This window comes from Schizosaccharomyces octosporus (assembly GCF_000150505.1).
Source record: "Schizosaccharomyces octosporus yFS286 unplaced genomic scaffold supercont6.1, whole genome shotgun sequence".
Taxonomy (NCBI): domain Eukaryota; kingdom Fungi; phylum Ascomycota; class Schizosaccharomycetes; order Schizosaccharomycetales; family Schizosaccharomycetaceae; genus Schizosaccharomyces; species Schizosaccharomyces octosporus.
This window is the reverse complement of record NW_013185619.1, coordinates 2253513-2270505: the sequence shown is the minus strand read 5'-3', so window position 1 is coordinate 2270505 and position 16993 is coordinate 2253513. Positions and strand designations below refer to the sequence as shown.

Below are 16993 nucleotides of genomic sequence, written 5' to 3'. Positions count from 1 at the left end.
TTATTTTAAGAAACGCGGGGGACTCGATGGGTTCTTAGAATAGTAATGTAAATATTTACGAAAAAATAAATAATAAAAAAAAAAAAAAAGGGAGACAGAAACAGAAACAAGGAAATTAAATAAAAGAAATCTTTCGTTAAAAAAAATGAATAATATCCAAAATTTGTAAAGTACTAAGCAATACATTTGATGAAACAGTTCCCAAGAGATACTCTTCATGTAGACTCCAAGCATTGAGTAGGATGAATTTGATAGATCTTCATGCTTTTATTGTTTAAATTTTATTAATATCTGTAGATCTAGCTCTACTGAAAGTTATAGTCAACAATTTTCAGTTTCAATTTATAATTTTATACATATATGAAGACATATTTCATTGAATAATGAAGCCTAACCTATGTCGCTAAAAAATTTAAGCACGTGTTTTGTATCGCCGTATCTCCAATCTGAAAGTAAATCACTAAACACAAAAAAGATCCTGCTTGACAAATTTTTCAATCGCTGTGTTTGACACATATACCAATTGTGTATTTAAGTAAACAACTTAAAAGGAATAAATTGCTTGCATAACGAGAAACTATTTGAATAGTTGATCGGCAAAGTAGCTTTTTTGTTTACCATAATAATACACCTTGGCTTCTGTCGGAATATTGCAAACGAAGGAAAGTGGTCCTTCTTAGTTGTCTTTTCCCTCCTTCTTTAAAAAAATAGGAATTTTTGGCTCATTACTTTTTTAATCTTGATTGTTAGCGATTATCGTTTCTATTCTCGACTATCCATAAGAGAAGCGAATTATGTTATTTCTTCGTAAGGGATTCCTCTCCCAGATGGGGAGATTTGCAGCTGTTAATGCAAATGCATCCACAAGATTTTGCTCTTTACGATTTGCTCACAAACCGTCCTTTACTGCTGACTCTTATCCGTTTCTTAAGCGGGATCCCCGGTACGCTACTTTAAATGAAACAGACATTGATTTCTTCAAAAATGTTGTCAAAAGCGAAGGAGGATCTATTGTTAATGGTCTTGATAAATCCACAGATCCTTCTGATTTAGACGCGTTTAACATCGACTGGACTAACAAGTATCGCGGAAAAACCGAATTGGTCATCAAACCAAAAACAACTCAACAAGTAAGCCAAATCCTCAAATACTGCAATTCCAGAAAACTCGCGGTTGTTCCACAAGGTGGAAACACCGGTTTAGTTGGTGGTTCTATCCCAGTTTTTGATGAAGTCGTTTTAAATTTAGGTCTCATGAACAAAATCCATTCTTTTGACGAACTCTCTGGTGTTCTCAGTTTGGATGCTGGTGTTATCTTGGAAAATGCAGACACTTTTCTGGCTGAAAAGGATCACATGTTTCCTCTAGACCTTGGTGCGAAAGGAAGCTGTCAAGTTGGTGGCTGTGCTGCTACTGCAGCCGGCGGACTTCGCTTACTTCGTTACGGTAGTCTTCGTGGAACAATCCTTGGAATTGAGGCCGTCTTACCTGACGGTACCGTTCTTGACAACATGGTTACCTTACGCAAGGATAACACTGGTTTGGATCTCAAGCAGCTTTTCATCGGAAGTGAAGGTTATTTAGGTATCATCACCCGTCTTACTATTATTTGTCCCCGTAGACCTCGTTCAACCAACGTTGCTTTCTTTGGCGTACCTTCTTACGAAAACGTTCTGAAAGCGTTCTCCGAATCAAAGTCTCATCTTACTGAAATCCTTTCTGCCTTTGAATTGATGGATAATACATCCCAACGTCTTGTGGATGCTCACAGTTCTACTCAACGTCCAGTCGAAGATGAACATCCATTTTATGTTTTGCTCGAAACCCAGGGTTCCAACAAGGATCATGACGAGCAAAAGCTAAATGCACTTATTGAAAACTTGATAGAAAATGAAATCATTACTGATGGTGTAATCGCTCAGGATGAAAGTCAATTACGCGTGCTTTGGGAACGCCGAGAGGGCATCACTGAATGTCTTGCTAAAGCAGGTTCTGGTGTTTACAAATACGATGTTTCTTTACCTTTAGGGGTTTTATATGACTTGGTAAACGACACCAAACAAAGATTAATAGATTTAGATTTACTTGGCGAATCTTCTGATCATCCAGTCATTGATGTTGTAGGCTTTGGTCACATGGGTGATGGAAACCTGCACTTAAACATTGCTGTACGAAATTATGATAAGCGTGTCGAAAATGCTCTCCAGCCTTGGGTATTTGAATGGGTCGCTTCTCAGCGTGGCTCAATCTCAGCAGAGCATGGCTTAGGTCTTTTAAAAAAGCCATACGTTGGATATTCAAAAACCCCCGAAATGATTGCATTAATGAAGAATTTGAAGAACGTCTTTGATCCTAATGGAATTATGCTGCGTAAGTAGATTACTTTTGAATTCCTGTGTAACTAACATTTTTAGCCTATAAATACGTTTAGAGCGTAGATAAATCACTAAAACCAACCCTTGCAAAAATAGTATTTAGACATATAAATATATATGTATATTTAAATCATACATTACCACCCTATTTACCTATTTTCTAAATAATGTAACTACAGTAACCAAAAAACATTTATCCTTTTCGCAATTAAAGTCCCTAAAATAACAGCTTCCCAATAACAACCCTAAGCATTTGCAACCGATTCCGTTTGCATTTTGTCCAAAATGAAGGAAAGAGAAAACTCATTATTGGACGAGAGCTGAGACAAGCGTTTACTAAGAACAACAATAGACTTTTGTAGACTAGTGAGTTGACTTGCATACTCAAAGTTTCTCCTCTTTATAAACTCACCATGATGAGACAATATCGAACGCATCCATTTTAAATGGAACTCAATATGAGGAGTTTCGGCGGCAAAAGAACTCAAGTAGTTAATTAAGTTTGCAAGATAAGTCGTCGGAAGTTGTTGGGTAATATGGTCAATGTCAGCTACAGGGATAGATTCATAAACCCTTTCAATAACTTTGTACTCATTTAGACGAAGGGCCATCCTGAGACACGCAACAATTCACCTTCGCCGCAAACAGTCAAAGTTGTTTCAGGAGTAATGTCAATATCTAAATTGATAGGATCGAAAATGAAATCGTTAATTAATGAAAATATCATTAGTCCCTCAGTTGTTGCAGCTGCAAAAGCTCCACCACTTGGAGAAAATTGCACTTCCTGACAAAGAATTTCAGGACGTAATTTACGAGCCGACAAATCACCTTTAGCAGCACCAGGTAAAGTTCTATCTATACGATCCTCCAAGTCGGAAGCTTCGCCTTGAGTATCAATTAAGTCCATAGAACCAGCATCAGTCATGTTTCGACTATTTAAAACCTCAAGCACACCCTGCAAAGACTCATTTTTCGATAACTGAAACTTTTTAATCAAAACACCAGTTGCAATGTCATAAAGACATACATATTTACTAGTACCAGCCGTCAAAACGCAAGACCCATCCGCAGAATAGCATATGGAAGTAAAAGTCTTATTTCCTGAGGCATTTTCTGCAGTTTGGGCATCAGTTGATTTTCTTCCACCCGACAAGTCCTTTCGGCCATCGATGAGAGAAGTTTGCTTCGCTTCTTGTACATCCCAGAATGACAATTGACCATCAAGAGAAGCTACCGAAAGCTCCTTACCATCAGGGCGGAAAGAGAGAGCCAGAACATCTGACGGAGCAGGGAGAGGCTCCACTATACCGCTGCGACTGAAGATGTCCCATATACGGACAGTTTTATCCCAACTACCACTGGCCAAAAGACTACCAGATGAGTTAAACGAAAGAGACGAAACAGGGCCTTCATGTCCAGCCAATCTTTCCAATAGTTGACCAGTTTGTACGGACCACATAAAGATTTCAAAGCTATCTTGAGATCCGGCGCAGACAATCTCACCTGAAGGATCCACGGCAACGCATGAAAATTGAACACGATTGGGAGCAGTGAAAGTTCTAAAGTTACGATATCTCACAAGGTCCCATGCCCTTACAGATCCATCGAGACAGCTGCTAAAAAGAACGTTTCCCCTCTTGGCGAAACACAATCCTGTAATTGATGAGGCATGTTGGGTAAATGTGACTACACAGAATCCAGAAGTGATATCCCAAAGCTTTATTTTGCCATCATCAGCCCCTGAAACAACTCTTTGCCCATCTGGAGTATACACCAATGTGCTCAAAGAATCATAGTGCGAAGATTGCTTCAGTACATAAGACTCCGACTGCCACTCCCAGATGAGTAACTGGCCTAACTTACTGGAACCTAAAGCAATCCACTCACCAGTATTATTTATTGTAAGAGTATCAATGTTCGACTGAGTGATACTTAGTTGATAAAGCATTGTGAACAAAGGTAATTCATAGATACCAAAAAGGCCATTCGAAAATCCAACCACTAACAAATTTGTGGTGGGATGGAAAGCAGTCGAACGAAGATTAGCATTCTGGAAAAAATAATTGCGATCCTTAATCATCCAAATATGTGTACGATCTTTATTTTCCTCGGCCTCTTCGTCTATTACTTCGCCAGCTTGAAACAAAGGTGAATATTTCCAAGAAAACAACGCGCCATCTTTGCTAACAGAATATATTGTTTGCTGATCTTGAGAAAAGAAAGCAGAAACAACAGTACTCTTGTGTCCAGTCAAAGCGCAAGGACGGAACCCTTCAACAGGGTCGACAGAATGTATACGAACTGTTAAATCTTTTGAAGTACTCAAAAAGAAACGGGAATCGGCAGACCATGAAATCGAAACTACATCATCAAAATGACCGGTGTATTCGCGATGCAAGACGAAAGGCGCAAATTCACGCTCATCTATAGCTTCTGGCGTTCGCCATACTTGAATAAGTTTACCCAATGCTACAGCAAAGTATCTGCCATGAGGAGCAAACTCTATGGCACCAACGGGTGATTTAAAATTAAAGTAATGCAAAACAGATCTTCTCACAAAGTTACAAAGAATACATCTACCATCTTCGTCAACAGACAATAATAATGTAGCCTGAGGAGATAAAGCGATCCTTGATATATTCTTTTTATTTTCAAAAGGTAAGGTAAACGACTTGTTTTCCTTCAAGTTGTAAACAGTTATGCGATTTCCTACTGGACTTAAAATAGAAAAACCATCTGGAGTAAAAAGGAGATTACCCTGGTTGAACACTGTCCCTATCAAATTCGAAAACCCGAATTCGGTTTTCATACTCTTGACCTTTGATTTTAAAACGAATAGTCTTTAATTTTTCCTCAATTAACTTTTTTAAATAGAAAGAAGTGGATTAAGCTTGTTTTTTTATAGAATTATATCGTATTTACCACTTTCGACGTGTTGGCGCTGGGCGAAATATTTTGCAGCAACTTATGGTTCAGAATTTCAAATACTAACTGTATAACGCTTTTTGCAATATAAAATCTATATTGGATAATACAGTAATATATCTATTTTTTCAAGTAAATCCTTTTGTTAAGATTTTTTTTTTATTTTTAAGTTGTATGGTTGACTCATTATTGCCCAGTGAAGGAATAGTTTGCTACACAACTTGACAATACAGATTACAATGCAGGTGAATCTAATACGACAGGTTTCTACAAAAGAAAAAGAACCTTTAAATGTTATAAAATACAACTCAACTGGTAACTATCTTCTGTGTGCCGGCAATGATCGAGTAGTCCGCCTTTTGAACTCCAAAACTGGCGCGTATATTAGAGAATACATGGCTCATAGCTTTGAGATTATGGATTTGGATATAGTCACGGATAGTACTAGGTTTGCGAGTTGTGGAGGAGACCGCTTTGTTCATGTTTGGGATGTTTCCACCGGACAAGTAATTAGGAAGTTTGGTAGCCACCTTGCTCGTGTCAATACTGTGTGCTATAATCAAGAGTCCTCTATTTTAGCTAGTGGTAGGTTTTTATAAAAGAAATCTTAACCGACTTCGTACTAATTGTGCTAGGATCCTTCGATTCTAAGGTGCGCCTATGGGATTGCAGGTAAGTTCTTCCATCATTCAAGAAGTTAAAGTGAGCTACCACCTGTAAACAGATCAAGTTCTAGTATTCCTGTGCAAGTTTTAAACGAAGCCAAAGACAGCGTTTCGACAATTGATATTAAAGAAGACAAAATTATTGCAGGATCTACTGACGGAAACATACGAACTTATGATATACGTAACGGAAAATTACTTACTGATTCATTTACAAGTATGTGTTAGTATACTATATACTTAGAGGATTTTATTCTAATGTACTCACAGATCCGATTACATCAATATGGACATCTAAAACAGGAGCTTTCGCTTTAATCTCGATACTACACAGTTCTAACCACCTATTAGACTTGGAAAATGGCGCTATACTTAAAAGCTATTCAGGAAAAAAAAACATGAACTATCGACTTAGATCCTGCCTTGACTATATGGAACGCTATGTCATTAGTGGAAGTGAAGATGGAAAGATTTTGGTATGGGACATGGAATCCGGTGAACAATTAACGTCCATATCAACCCCAAATATGTCTATTGTTAGTGATATAGTATCTCATCCTTCTTCAGATTCTTTCGCTGCAACCACTACTCACGGTGATGTCTTGGTTTACCAGTATACGAATACGTAGTGACAACAACCATAATGGTAATTGGATAAGAAAAGGAGAAGCGAAGATTTTTTTTTATTTTTTTTGATTTATTCACTTGATTTTAATTATACAAGTGTGTCATTGGGTCGATTGAACTTCTGAAGGAAGGATTTTAACAATTAATGCCTTTCAGTAATTATGCCTCCGAAAAAAAGGGCTAATGGTTATGTGCAAGGATCTTCAAAAAATTCCAAAAGAAAAGCGGAAAATCAATCGAATTTCACAATACAAGAGCTGTTCTTAAAACAGCGACTGTCAATACCTGACACCCATAAATTAATTGGCCACGCAGAGCCAGAACAAGGTAAACATGTAGTTTCGGATGATGATTATAATATTGCGTTAAAGCTGCAAAAGGAATTTGATCAAGAAGTTGCTGAGGTGGGAGGCAACCAGAGGGATGCCCTAAACGGCAATGGGCTTGTATCGGATTCACCACAAAGAGGACATCTGGAAGAGCCTTCATGTTCTTTGATGAAAGAAGAAGATGTTCCGAACGAAGATAGGGTTACATTTAGTAGCAATTGTAAAGAAACCTTTTTTATTGACGAGGATATTTTTCAGCAGGATCCTCTAGCCTTCGAAAAATATTGCCGCGAAAGGGTTTCGATAACTACTGAAGTTGATGCACCTTATTCTTTTCTAGCGAATACGTTTGTGCTAATTAGTAGTACAAAATCTAGAATTCGCATAGTCACCCTCCTCACTAATTGTCTTCTGTTCTTATTACATATAGAAAAGGATTCTTTGTTGTCTGCGGTATGGCTTTCTACCAATGATATAGCACCCAGCTTTTACGGAAAAAATTTAGGGGTCGGGCCTGCTATGTACTCAAAAGCGCTGAAGGAGGTTTGCGGAATATCTTCACAATCACTCAAGAACCTTTGGAATCGTCACGGCGATCCTGGTGATGTTGCTTATGAAGCTAAAGTGTCTGTGCGTACACTATTTCAGCCTCAGCCGCTGACTATCAAAAAGGTGTTCTCAACTTTATTAAAGATTGCCGATTGTATTGGTAATGGGGCTCAAAATCGTAAACTTGAATTGACAAAATATCTTTTAATATCAGCTAAAGCAGAGGAAGTCCGATACATTGGAAGGAGCATAATGCAAAACCTTAGAATTGGAGCTGTACAAAATACTATGCTTACTGCTTTAAGTAAGGCCTTTATTATTTATTCCGATTATGAGAGACTAGCAAATTTAGGGTCTGCTAGTTTACAAGAAGAGTTTCAAAAGGCGGAAGAAGCACTTAAACAAAGCTTCTATCAAGTTCCAGATTACAACATTCTTGTGAAGACATTGTTGACTACGGGGTTGAATGACTTGACCCAACGTATGTCAATAAGACCGGGTACTCCAGTCAAACCGATGCTAGGGTCAATTACGAAAAATTTACAAGAGATGCTACACAAGTTGAAGGGTCACAATTTTTGTTGTGAATTCAAATACGATGGTCAAAGGGCCCAAGTTCACAAATCCAAAACGGGGGAAGTAAAAATCTTTAGTCGTCATCTTGAAGAAATTAGTGAACGATATCCTGACGTTATAGAGTCTTGTCAAATTGCACAGAAGACCAATGCCGATTACATTATAGAAGGAGAGTTGGTAGCTATTGACAGTAAGTCAGGACAAATTCTTGATTTTCAAACACTGTCTACGAGGGAAAGGAAGAAAGTCAATTTAAACGAAATAACTGTTCATGTCTGTTTCTTTATATTTGATATGATGTACTTCAAAGGAGAGTCTTTGTTGCAGTGCCCTTTGTCCGTAAGAAGAAGAAATATTATTGAAAGCTTTAATATCATTCCAAATCAGTTTCAGCTTGCCGCGTCTCTGGAATCGAAAGAAGAAGCTGCTATTCAGGAATTTTTTAATCTCGCGATCAATAGTAAATGTGAAGGATTGATGGTGAAAGTTTTGGACGGGATAAACTCAAAACTACCTTCGACATATGAGCCTGACAAACGAGGTGAAGGCTGGATTAAAGTTAAACAGGATTACTCTGAAGAGTTTGAATCCTTAGATCTTGTACCAATCGGTGCTTGGTATGGAAGTGGAAGAAAGGCAGGATGGTTCAGTCCTATTCTTCTTGCTGTATTCAACCCCGAAAACGCAACGTACGAAGCGGTATGTAAATGTATGTCCGGTTTTAGCGATCAGTTCTATAAAGAAATTACTGATCGCTATTCCCTTGATTCAGGAAATAGTAGCCCGTGCGTGCTTACTTGTCCGCATGCAATGCGAGGTTTAATAGAAATACTAGCTTCGGCTGATGAAGTCTGGGAAGTCAAGGGTGCACAGATTACTTCTTCTCCTGTTTACAAAGCAGGTATTGGGTTAGCTGATGAAGACCGAGGACTATCAATTCGATTTCCACGTTTTATTAAAATTCGATCGGATAAAGGTCCTGAGGACGCATCTACTAATACAATGCTAGCTGAAATGTATATGAAACAAAACCAGTGAGCTTACGCTATGTGGTGAGTTTAATGATATTCATAATGTATAGTTTGTTTTGAATAAATAAATTAATAATCATCGGGATTACCCAAGCTAGGGACCGCCCCGATATAGGCATGCCAAAGATAAGTATAAGTAATATCTTTATAACGCCTTTTTTTCTTTTTTTTCTTGTTAGAGTCAAAAACGCCGGCAATCCGTCTTGCCAAGCGCATGTAATCGAAAACAGTGAGTGAAGGCATGTTATACGGTTGATCTCTACTATCATACAACAGCTTGTAATCAACTTCACTTTCATCCGTCGCGTTCATATAATTAGACGTGTTCAGAAAAATTTGCTGAAACGACAGCGGTGTGAATGTCATGGGAACATAAGCTGGTCCTAAGGGTCCAGGTTGAATTTTTTTCTTTCTACGGTTCTTTTTCTTCTTCTTTTTCTTTCTAGATTTTTTCTTCATTGACTCATAATCTGATGTAAAGGGCAACAGATCTTCATTGTCTTTCACGGAGTTACTACGGTACAATTCATCAAGTTGAGAAGCATAGTCATTTGGAATGGAGTCAGACAAACCGTTATTTCCATCCGATCCTGATGGTTGTGGATTCAACCCAGAAGTATTGTATGTGTAAATACGAAAGTTTGGGAACATCTCTGGAATAATAGATCCACCAACACTAGCAAGGGAAAACTTTCCGACGGTTTCTTCCATGAACTTTGATGTTGGTTTATCGGGAACATATGGAAGCTCTCCATACTGATTCTCAATCAAACTTTTAACGTATTTAGGTTGTGCTGTTTCGATTTGGAAACCTCCAGATTTTAACGTCGAAGTATCTGCCGGCGGCTTGTTGAATTCAAGGAAGAAAAAGTGATTTATATTCATATGTCCATACAACTGACCAACTATGACATCTCGGAACTCATACAGTAGGTCGGTGAAGGCGTCATAGCAATCAATGTACCACTGATCACGTGTAGGTGGAACATGACTAGCTACCCAAGCATACATTTTCCTTTGCCTGAGAAGTGAAAATTGGATCCGAAGCCATCGTATGTGAAATGATCCTGGGTCATCAGGGTCCTTTCTTGGACAACCGTCAACAGCTGCATTTTTTTCTGAGAAGTACAGAGAATTAAAGGCGATCACAGCAAGTCTGTTAGGGATTACCTCCACCATATAGTAACCTCCTTTTTCAAAAGCATGCTTTTCCTGCGTTGGTATTAAAGCATCCCATGCACCAGCAAGAGCTTGAGTCATTGAAGAAGACCCCCCTTCCATAATATTATGTGGATAAACATCATTATTTCCAATGGCAGCAACAATAGGAACGTCTGGAAACGTTTCAACCATTTTATCGACAGTCTTTTCATTAGAAATAATAATTTCACTTTTTGTTCGCGGAAAATGGTTATCATTGTCATGTCGGGAATTATCGCCAGTCCATATAATGAAATCTATGCCTCCATAATCCTTTTCGAAATGCTTGGAGAACCAATCCAAAGTTTTATTAATTAGGGATGGTGAGGAATCGCACTCAAATCCAGGTCCCGGTGACAAATGACCAGCTTTAGGCGATTTGGAAAATCCACTTGTATGTTTATAGTCATGGCAATAGTGGTCGACACTAGCACCTTCTCGATAGAATTCATCAGGATGCATATCGGTTATATGAAGAAACCTTCCTGTCAACGGTTTTCCTTTGCTGTTGGTGATTTTCGATTCAGAAGATGGACTTCCTACTTCATTGGTGATGGAAATTTGTGAATTGTCAGAAGCGATTGGTTTTATAACAAAGCTGAAAGCCAAAGTCAGCCATTGTAGATAAAAAAAGGCTAAATAAACAAAAAACATGATAAACAGTGCAAATTTAAATAAGTGTTTCGCCGAACGTTTCGTACAATTCGTGAGCTTTCCTAGACAGAGGTACCTAACACGATACGCAGAAGAATACACTGAAAAAAAAAGTACTCTGATTCCTAGTATCCGCCTTTTAGGCGCTTTCTAAGAAAAGCGCGCCTTCTTATATTTATTCTTCCCTCTACGATTTGAAGTCAAAACAGAGTGAAGAGGAATCCAAATCAAGGAAAGTCGAGTCAATAAAAGCCAGTCTTAGGATAATCACGAAGAATAGAGTCGCACTAAAAAATTGAACTGGAAGCGTGTACTGGTAAATTAAATAAATGAAAGCTCGGGTACATCGATGATCCATATACACGAAAACGTAACCAGTGTTCTCGCTAAATATCATTAATTCATATAAAGATTTAATAACCTACCGTTGCTGAAATGCTGTTTAGCAATATAACGAACCAGACCGTAAGTTAAGGAGATTCTCAACTCACAGAAAGCGCTTTCTATGATGTTGACAACATCCAAAATTAATCAATTTCGAAGAATAACGCAAATAAACACTTCCGTTATTGAAACTACTTTATAAAAAAAGGATTTATTTCTTAATACGTGAAAAGTTCGTAAAGAACGGACAAGTCTGAAAGCTTGAACAGAACTGGAGGCGAGCACTAGTCAACTACAAACTTCGTACGGATAGAAGAAACGTTTGTGACTCCCAATTGCGCCAAGACATTACCAAGTATTTTAGTTTTGACTAGAAATTGAGAAACAAACAACATGGAAGGAAAGTCATCGCCCGTTCAAAAGTCAGTGTTTACACAAGTAATTCAAGTCCTTAAGTATACGGCAATCAACTTGGGATTACCTTTCTTAAATGGCATTATGCTTGGTTTCGGTGAGATTTTTGCTCATGCGTTTATTCATTCTTTGGGATGGGCTCCTGGTCACACACGCATTTATTCTATTCAACGACAGCAGTATATTCAAGCATAAACGAAATATGTATCCAATTGCTCACACTTGGCTCAATTGTCTTACTTGTATCTCCTCTACGGAAGCATTTTATTCTAAGAGAAAAATATAGAATTGGTTTGCGTACCTGTTGACGATAGAAATGCTTTCCTGTGTATGAATACATGGTCAATAATAGTCAGCAATGCTGCTAACTGAGTTGCTTCGAAAAGTGTCACGAAATTTACGAAATGAACGATGAAGGCGGATTTTTAGTTTCTTTTCTAAAAGTGATTGAACGTATAGCTCATTTTTACCCATGCATTCAACGCGCTTTTCGTTGCCCTTTATGAGTACTTATAATACACTAGAAATTCTTGTATAAAAGACATTTAAAATACCCAATGGCTGCTTCTATTGTATGATCTACTATTGTTTTTACCAAACTTACTCATTGCATCTCAAATGATTGTCATCGGTTGTGATTTCACGTCTTTCTGGCAAAATCTTCATCTTCTTTCTTCCTAACAGCAAAGAGGCCATACTCAATACTTCATTACACTCGGTGAGGACTAAATTGAGGTAGCTTGTAAATTTTCCAACAACTTCATATCAATTGATTCTTGGCCCTCTTTCCTCAACATTCGTTACTCACAATATGTTTTTAAACAGAAATCCTTCCGACTCTCACCTAAACTTACTTCACAGATCCACAGCATCATAAAGCATATAAAAATTCAATTTTTACTTTTTGGAAAACATCAATAATAAAGTCAACCATATTCACTATAGATAATTTCTTACATTTCCTAAATATTCTATATACATATATGGATCCTCTGACACTCGTGTACAAGTAGGAAAGCTTAAGTTCACAAGCTCTTAAAAGATCCAGTACATTCTTCTGCGCTCAATGAATAGCAAGTAGGAACGCATAGCAAAATACCATGCAAGCAAAAAGCCTTCCCAATCGCACTGTCTTGAGCGCTGGTACAAGGAAATTGAGCAGCAGACGCAGTCTTTATATAATCTTTTAGTTGTTACCTGACTAATTTTCCTTTTTTCTTTTGTTTCTACCAGCTCAGGTAACAACGAAGAAGGAAAACGCAAAACGGACAGAAACCCAAGAAAATAAGAAAAAGAAAAGGAAGCTTTTCACATATTTCTATTCTTCGGAATAATTACTTTACATACTTTTATTGTATTTTCCTTCTCACTTGTTTCATAAGTGTATCATAATACAACCATAATATGATATTTTCGTTGATGCTTAGAAACATTTGAGCCATGTTTTCAAAGCGGGACTTATACTCTTTTAATCCTTTTTATTTATATATTTTAATATTGGAATCCAATGGAAAATGCTTTTCGAAGAATGCCTTTTGTCGATGGCTGAAGTAGTAAAATCACTACGGGTACACCTGTTACACCTTCCCTTCCAAACATATTCATACTTAATATATTACCATGTCTGATCGAGAGGAAAAGTTAGCGCTTGCAAAGCAGAGGGTTCGTTTGCAATTCTAAAGTGCATAAAATCTAACTAATCGCAACAGTTGCAAGAAGCAAAAAAGAAGAAACGTCAAGCGAAAACAAAAGACGCTCGTTCGGCTTCCTCTCAGCAATCCCCGGCCCCAGAAAGCGAAGCTTCGACAACTGTAGATGATAAGAATACCAACGATGCCGAAGTCTCTGAACAGAATGAGTCTACAGAGGCCTCAAAGGAAGCATCTACATCGGAACCTGCCGACAAAGAAACCAAACCTGAATCATCAGTAACTGAAACAAAAGAGGAATTTACAAAAAAAGGTAAGGAGGATTCTTCTAATGCCACTGAAGGTGCTTCCAATGAGCACGAAACCAAGAAACCGATAGATGACAAGAAAGAAGAAGAAGCGACCGAAGAAGCCGAAAAGTCAAAGAGCCCTCAAGAAGAAAATTCATTTGATGAAGAAAAAGAAAGCCTTCGAAAAGAAGTCTTACATTTGAAAGATAAGTTGAGCGGTTCCGAAAATGCAAATCAAGAAACAGTCAAGAAACTGGAAAAAAAGGCTTTGTCTTTGAAAAATGATAGCGAGAATTCCAAACGTGATTTGGATTCGACGGTAAAAAAGTTGGAAGAGTTGAAGTTAGAGAAAGATCGTATATCACAGCATGCGACAGAAAGCACAGAAAGCGGACAGGAAAAAGAAGCTTCATTGGAACGTAAAGAGCAAGAGTTGAAAGCGAAAGAAGAAAGCTTAAACCGACAAAAGGAAGAGTTGGAAAACCAATCAAAACAATTTCAACAAGAACAAGAGTCGTTCCAATCCTGGATGGATTCTGAACAACAGTCTCTGAATGAGCGTCAGTCATCCCTTGACAAGAGAGAATCCGATTTGACAGAGCGCGAAAACAAGCATACGCAAGCAAACAAAGGTCAAGATGATCAGCACCAACGGGAGCAAAGTTTAGAGACGCAGGTTCGTGATCTAAAAGGTGAAAAGCAATACCTCGAAGAGGCCATAGAAAGATACAAAGCGGCAATGGATGAGTTTGCTGAATGTCAACAACAACTCCGAGAATTGCAAAACATGCAAAATAAACAGACTGGACAATTCTCTGCAGGAGGAAGCTATGAAGACAATTTTACGTTTGAACCAATAGATAATGTATCCATAGATTTGACGTTAACAGGTTTTCCTGGAGCGCATGGTGTACCCTTTGAAGTTTAAAAGGATTTATTCCTTTTTTTTTATTTTCTTTTATTTTCGACTCTCATCTGCGCTGAACATCATCATTATTGGGATGCTTAATGAACAAGACAACTTTAAATATACTGCTAGTAAACAGGATTTTACCTGCGAAATGAAAAATTATTTATTCATTGTAATTAATAAATATGAAACTTTAGACGTAATCATATAAATAAAAGAAAAAAGAAAAAAGAAAATCCTATTTTCTAGGACGTTTAAATAGTACCATAACGGAACCTGCGAAAACGCTGAACACGCCTTAACCTTCCCCTGTCTGTCTACTCACCACTGTGAGGCTTTCTTTGAAAGGATTGAAAGTATATGAATAATCGTAATTAGCAAGATTATTAATTTTCCAATTAAAAATATAATATCAAAGGTGTCTTTTGTCGGATAATTTCTGAAGAACCATGTCTCTACCGAAAGCAGTTGGTAAATTTATAATCGTGGGCTCGCAAGGTACGAAACGGGAATAATAAATTGATGATTGTGACGAAATGAAAAACAGCTAACAAAGAATAACTGTAGTAATGAGCAGGGCTTTTATTCAAGCCTACAAACAAATGGTAGCGAATGCCAGTCAGCAAAACACAGGTGCAAGCCAAGCAGGGAATGCTGAAAAAGCTAAAGTGGCTCGACGAGGAGAAATTACTATGCGTGAAGCTGGTGACATTTTAAACGTCAACACAGATCCGTTAAACAAGGAAGAGTTAGAACAAAGGTTTCAACGGATGTTTAAAATCAATGATCCCAAGGCAGGAGGATCTTTTTATTTACAGAGCAAGGTATTCCGTGCTCATGAGAGACTTATGGAAGAACTTAAACAAAACGAGCCAGAAGAGACGAATGAAAAACAAGGACAGCAACCACAAACCTAAGGATGGGGAGTTTGCTTGCGTGTGTCTATTTAGCAAAGAAAACCGTTTTGGAGTGAGTTTACATTTATTGAGCAAATGTAAACGATAAATAGTATTACCGAGATAATGGGGAACCATGAATGAAAGAATTTTAGCCTCGAATCTGTATAATAAAGTTTACGATTTCCCTACTCAGTTCACATAGAAATAGGAAACAATACTGATTTTGCTACGTCTTTTAAGAGTTAATAGCATCGAATTGTCTTATATATTGGTTTAAACACAAGTAAAAGAAGATACCTAGGGCAGCGGCAAACATAAAAGTTCTAAGTACAGTTGACAAGGATAACTAAGTACATAGCAAATGGTGCGTGGTTTTACAATTTTTTTAGTAAAGATTTGAATACAAAAGGAGAATTTATGAAAGAACTTACAAAGGTTACTAGCATAGTTTTTTCCATTGTAACTTTTTATTGTCATTCAAGTTTTGACACCGGAATTCTCCTTGAGTTTGTGTACACTACGTAATTATCAAGCCAGGCATAAAAATAATATGCAAAACAAGAGAAAACAAGTGACTGTTAAAAAACTCAGGATTGTCCAAATTGCAGAAAGAGAGAACAATGAAACAATTGACTTCTCGTAAAAAACAAAGCATTGAAATAAAGAAGAAGTCAACAAGATCCATAAGCAACGAGATATAAAGATAAAAAGAAGAAATAAAAAAGTATGGGGAAAGCAAATGTCTCAAATATCCACTTGTAAACCAAGCCAAGCAAAGCCAAGCAAAATAACCTAGCTTACAAGAAGATGGACCAAACGTTAGTTCAAATAGAAGATCGAGACATAGATTGCCCTAGTTTAAGAAACAAAGTATACACATAGACAGAAACCGGAGATCATGAAAACGTATCAACAGTGGAAAGTATATGATTGGGGGGTTTTCTTATTGATAGAAAGGGTAGCGAAATTCATGTGGGCTTTTAATACTTCAGAATAATATAAAGTGCGTGGATGATTCCAGGTACATAACCAAGACAGCAAAGAAGAATGTTGATAATAATATCAGCACCACAACCACGTTCGAGGAAAACACCCAAGGGAGGAAGGATAATAGCAAAGATGATCTAAATGTTAGATAAATTGAAAGAAGGAAGGAAAAAAAAATAAATAAAAATAAAGGAACATTTCAAATGAAGTCTTTGTTACACAGTACAGAAAACCTGACACGATTCTGAAAAAAAATAAAATAAAAAATCAAAGAGTTCATTTCAGGATCTGATTTCACCCAAAATCAACTTTTTTTCCTTTCAAAAAAGCAAGAAAACATACCTTGAAAATGTCGCTACCAGTAACAGCCATAGTGAATTCTGAAAACTTTTAAGAAACTTCGGAAAAGAAAATGTGTTTTATAATAAAGGAAATCCTTATTTTTCTGCAATAAATCAACAAATGTAGTAAGAGCAAGTATCGTAGAAAACCAACCTATATATAAATGCTGGTTCTTTGACAAAGACGT

At 37.3% G+C, this 16993-nt stretch overlaps 9 protein-coding genes across 9 annotated transcripts; 6 read left to right on the top strand and 3 right to left on the bottom strand.

Annotated features, from left to right (window-relative positions):
- Window positions 1–401: 401 nt before the first annotated feature.
- SOCG_03573 (D-lactate dehydrogenase) lies at window positions 402–2531 on the top strand. Its single transcript, XM_013162061.1, has 2 exons — window positions 402–2370; window positions 2415–2531. The coding sequence occupies exons 1-2, from the start codon at window positions 795–797 to the stop codon at window positions 2429–2431; spliced, it is 1593 nt and encodes a 530-aa protein (XP_013017515.1). The 5' UTR covers window positions 402–794; the 3' UTR covers window positions 2432–2531.
- Window positions 2532–2620: 89 nt separating this feature from the next.
- On the bottom strand, window positions 2621–5184 carry SOCG_03572 (U3 snoRNP-associated protein Utp1; the record flags this gene model as incomplete). Its single annotated transcript, XM_013162060.1, has 2 exons — window positions 2621–2958; window positions 3009–5184. 2 exons carry the CDS (start codon window positions 5182–5184, stop codon window positions 2621–2623), a joined length of 2514 nt encoding a protein of 837 aa, XP_013017514.1.
- Window positions 5185–5539: 355 nt separating this feature from the next.
- Window positions 5540–6594, top strand: SOCG_03571 (MAPK organizer 1 family WD repeat protein; the record flags this gene model as incomplete). The annotated part of the gene is made up of 4 exons (XM_013162059.1): window positions 5540–5885; window positions 5936–5972; window positions 6025–6182; window positions 6236–6594. The coding sequence occupies 4 exons, from the start codon at window positions 5540–5542 to the stop codon at window positions 6592–6594; spliced, it is 900 nt and encodes a 299-aa protein (XP_013017513.1).
- Window positions 6209–11235, bottom strand: SOCG_03569 (vacuolar polyphosphatase). Its single transcript, XM_013162057.1, has one exon. It carries the CDS (start codon window positions 10929–10931, stop codon window positions 9147–9149), a length of 1785 nt encoding a protein of 594 aa, XP_013017511.1. The 5' UTR covers window positions 10932–11235; the 3' UTR covers window positions 6209–9146.
- Window positions 6754–9084, top strand: SOCG_03570 (DNA ligase; the record flags this gene model as incomplete). The annotated part of the gene is made up of 1 exon (XM_013162058.1): window positions 6754–9084. The coding sequence occupies one exon, from the start codon at window positions 6754–6756 to the stop codon at window positions 9082–9084; it is 2331 nt and encodes a 776-aa protein (XP_013017512.1).
- A 170-nt stretch (window positions 11236–11405) lies between the features above and the next one.
- SOCG_03568 (TOM complex assembly protein Mim1) lies at window positions 11406–12669 on the top strand. Its single transcript, XM_013162056.1, has one exon. It carries the CDS (start codon window positions 11709–11711, stop codon window positions 11922–11924), a length of 216 nt encoding a protein of 71 aa, XP_013017510.1. The 5' UTR covers window positions 11406–11708; the 3' UTR covers window positions 11925–12669.
- A 262-nt stretch (window positions 12670–12931) lies between these two features.
- SOCG_03567 (uncharacterized protein) lies at window positions 12932–14732 on the top strand. Its single transcript, XM_013162055.1, has 2 exons — window positions 12932–13391; window positions 13439–14732. The coding sequence occupies exons 1-2, from the start codon at window positions 13350–13352 to the stop codon at window positions 14594–14596; spliced, it is 1200 nt and encodes a 399-aa protein (XP_013017509.1). The 5' UTR covers window positions 12932–13349; the 3' UTR covers window positions 14597–14732.
- Window positions 14733–14842: 110 nt separating this feature from the next.
- Window positions 14843–15848, top strand: SOCG_03566 (TIM23 translocase complex subunit Tim16). Its single transcript, XM_013162054.1, has 2 exons — window positions 14843–15076; window positions 15146–15848. The coding sequence occupies exons 1-2, from the start codon at window positions 15028–15030 to the stop codon at window positions 15493–15495; spliced, it is 399 nt and encodes a 132-aa protein (XP_013017508.1). The 5' UTR covers window positions 14843–15027; the 3' UTR covers window positions 15496–15848.
- SOCG_03565 (plasma membrane proteolipid Pmp3) lies at window positions 15845–16969 on the bottom strand. The gene is made up of 2 exons (XM_013162053.1): window positions 16807–16969; window positions 15845–16601 (listed from the first exon to the last, which is right to left on the bottom strand). The coding sequence occupies exons 1-2, from the start codon at window positions 16834–16836 to the stop codon at window positions 16458–16460; spliced, it is 174 nt and encodes a 57-aa protein (XP_013017507.1). The 5' UTR covers window positions 16837–16969; the 3' UTR covers window positions 15845–16457.
- Between the last annotated feature and the right edge of the window lie 24 nt (window positions 16970–16993).

Bases quoted from the DNA above. Each gene is read 5' to 3' on its own strand.
- SOCG_03573 (XM_013162061.1), top strand. From the start codon at position 795: ATGTTATTTCTTCGTAAGGGATTCCTCTCCCAGATGGGGAGATTTGCA.
- SOCG_03569 (XM_013162057.1), bottom strand. From the start codon at position 10,931: ATGTTTTTTGTTTATTTAGCCTTTTTTTATCTACAATGGCTGACTTTG.
- SOCG_03568 (XM_013162056.1), top strand. From the start codon at position 11,709: ATGGAAGGAAAGTCATCGCCCGTTCAAAAGTCAGTGTTTACACAAGTA.
- SOCG_03567 (XM_013162055.1), top strand. From the start codon at position 13,350: ATGTCTGATCGAGAGGAAAAGTTAGCGCTTGCAAAGCAGAGG. The intron at 13,392-13,438 runs GTTCGTTTGCAA...TAATCGCAACAG, and splicing joins TAGCGCTTGCAAAGCAGAGG to TTGCAAGAAGCAAAAAAGAA.
- SOCG_03566 (XM_013162054.1), top strand. From the start codon at position 15,028: ATGTCTCTACCGAAAGCAGTTGGTAAATTTATAATCGTGGGCTCGCAA. The intron at 15,077-15,145 runs GTACGAAACGGG...GAATAACTGTAG, and splicing joins TATAATCGTGGGCTCGCAAG to TAATGAGCAGGGCTTTTATT.
- SOCG_03565 (XM_013162053.1), bottom strand. From the start codon at position 16,836: ATGGCTGTTACTGGTAGCGACATTTTCAAG. The intron at 16,602-16,806 runs GTATGTTTTCTT...TCTAACATTTAG, and splicing joins CTGGTAGCGACATTTTCAAG to ATCATCTTTGCTATTATCCT.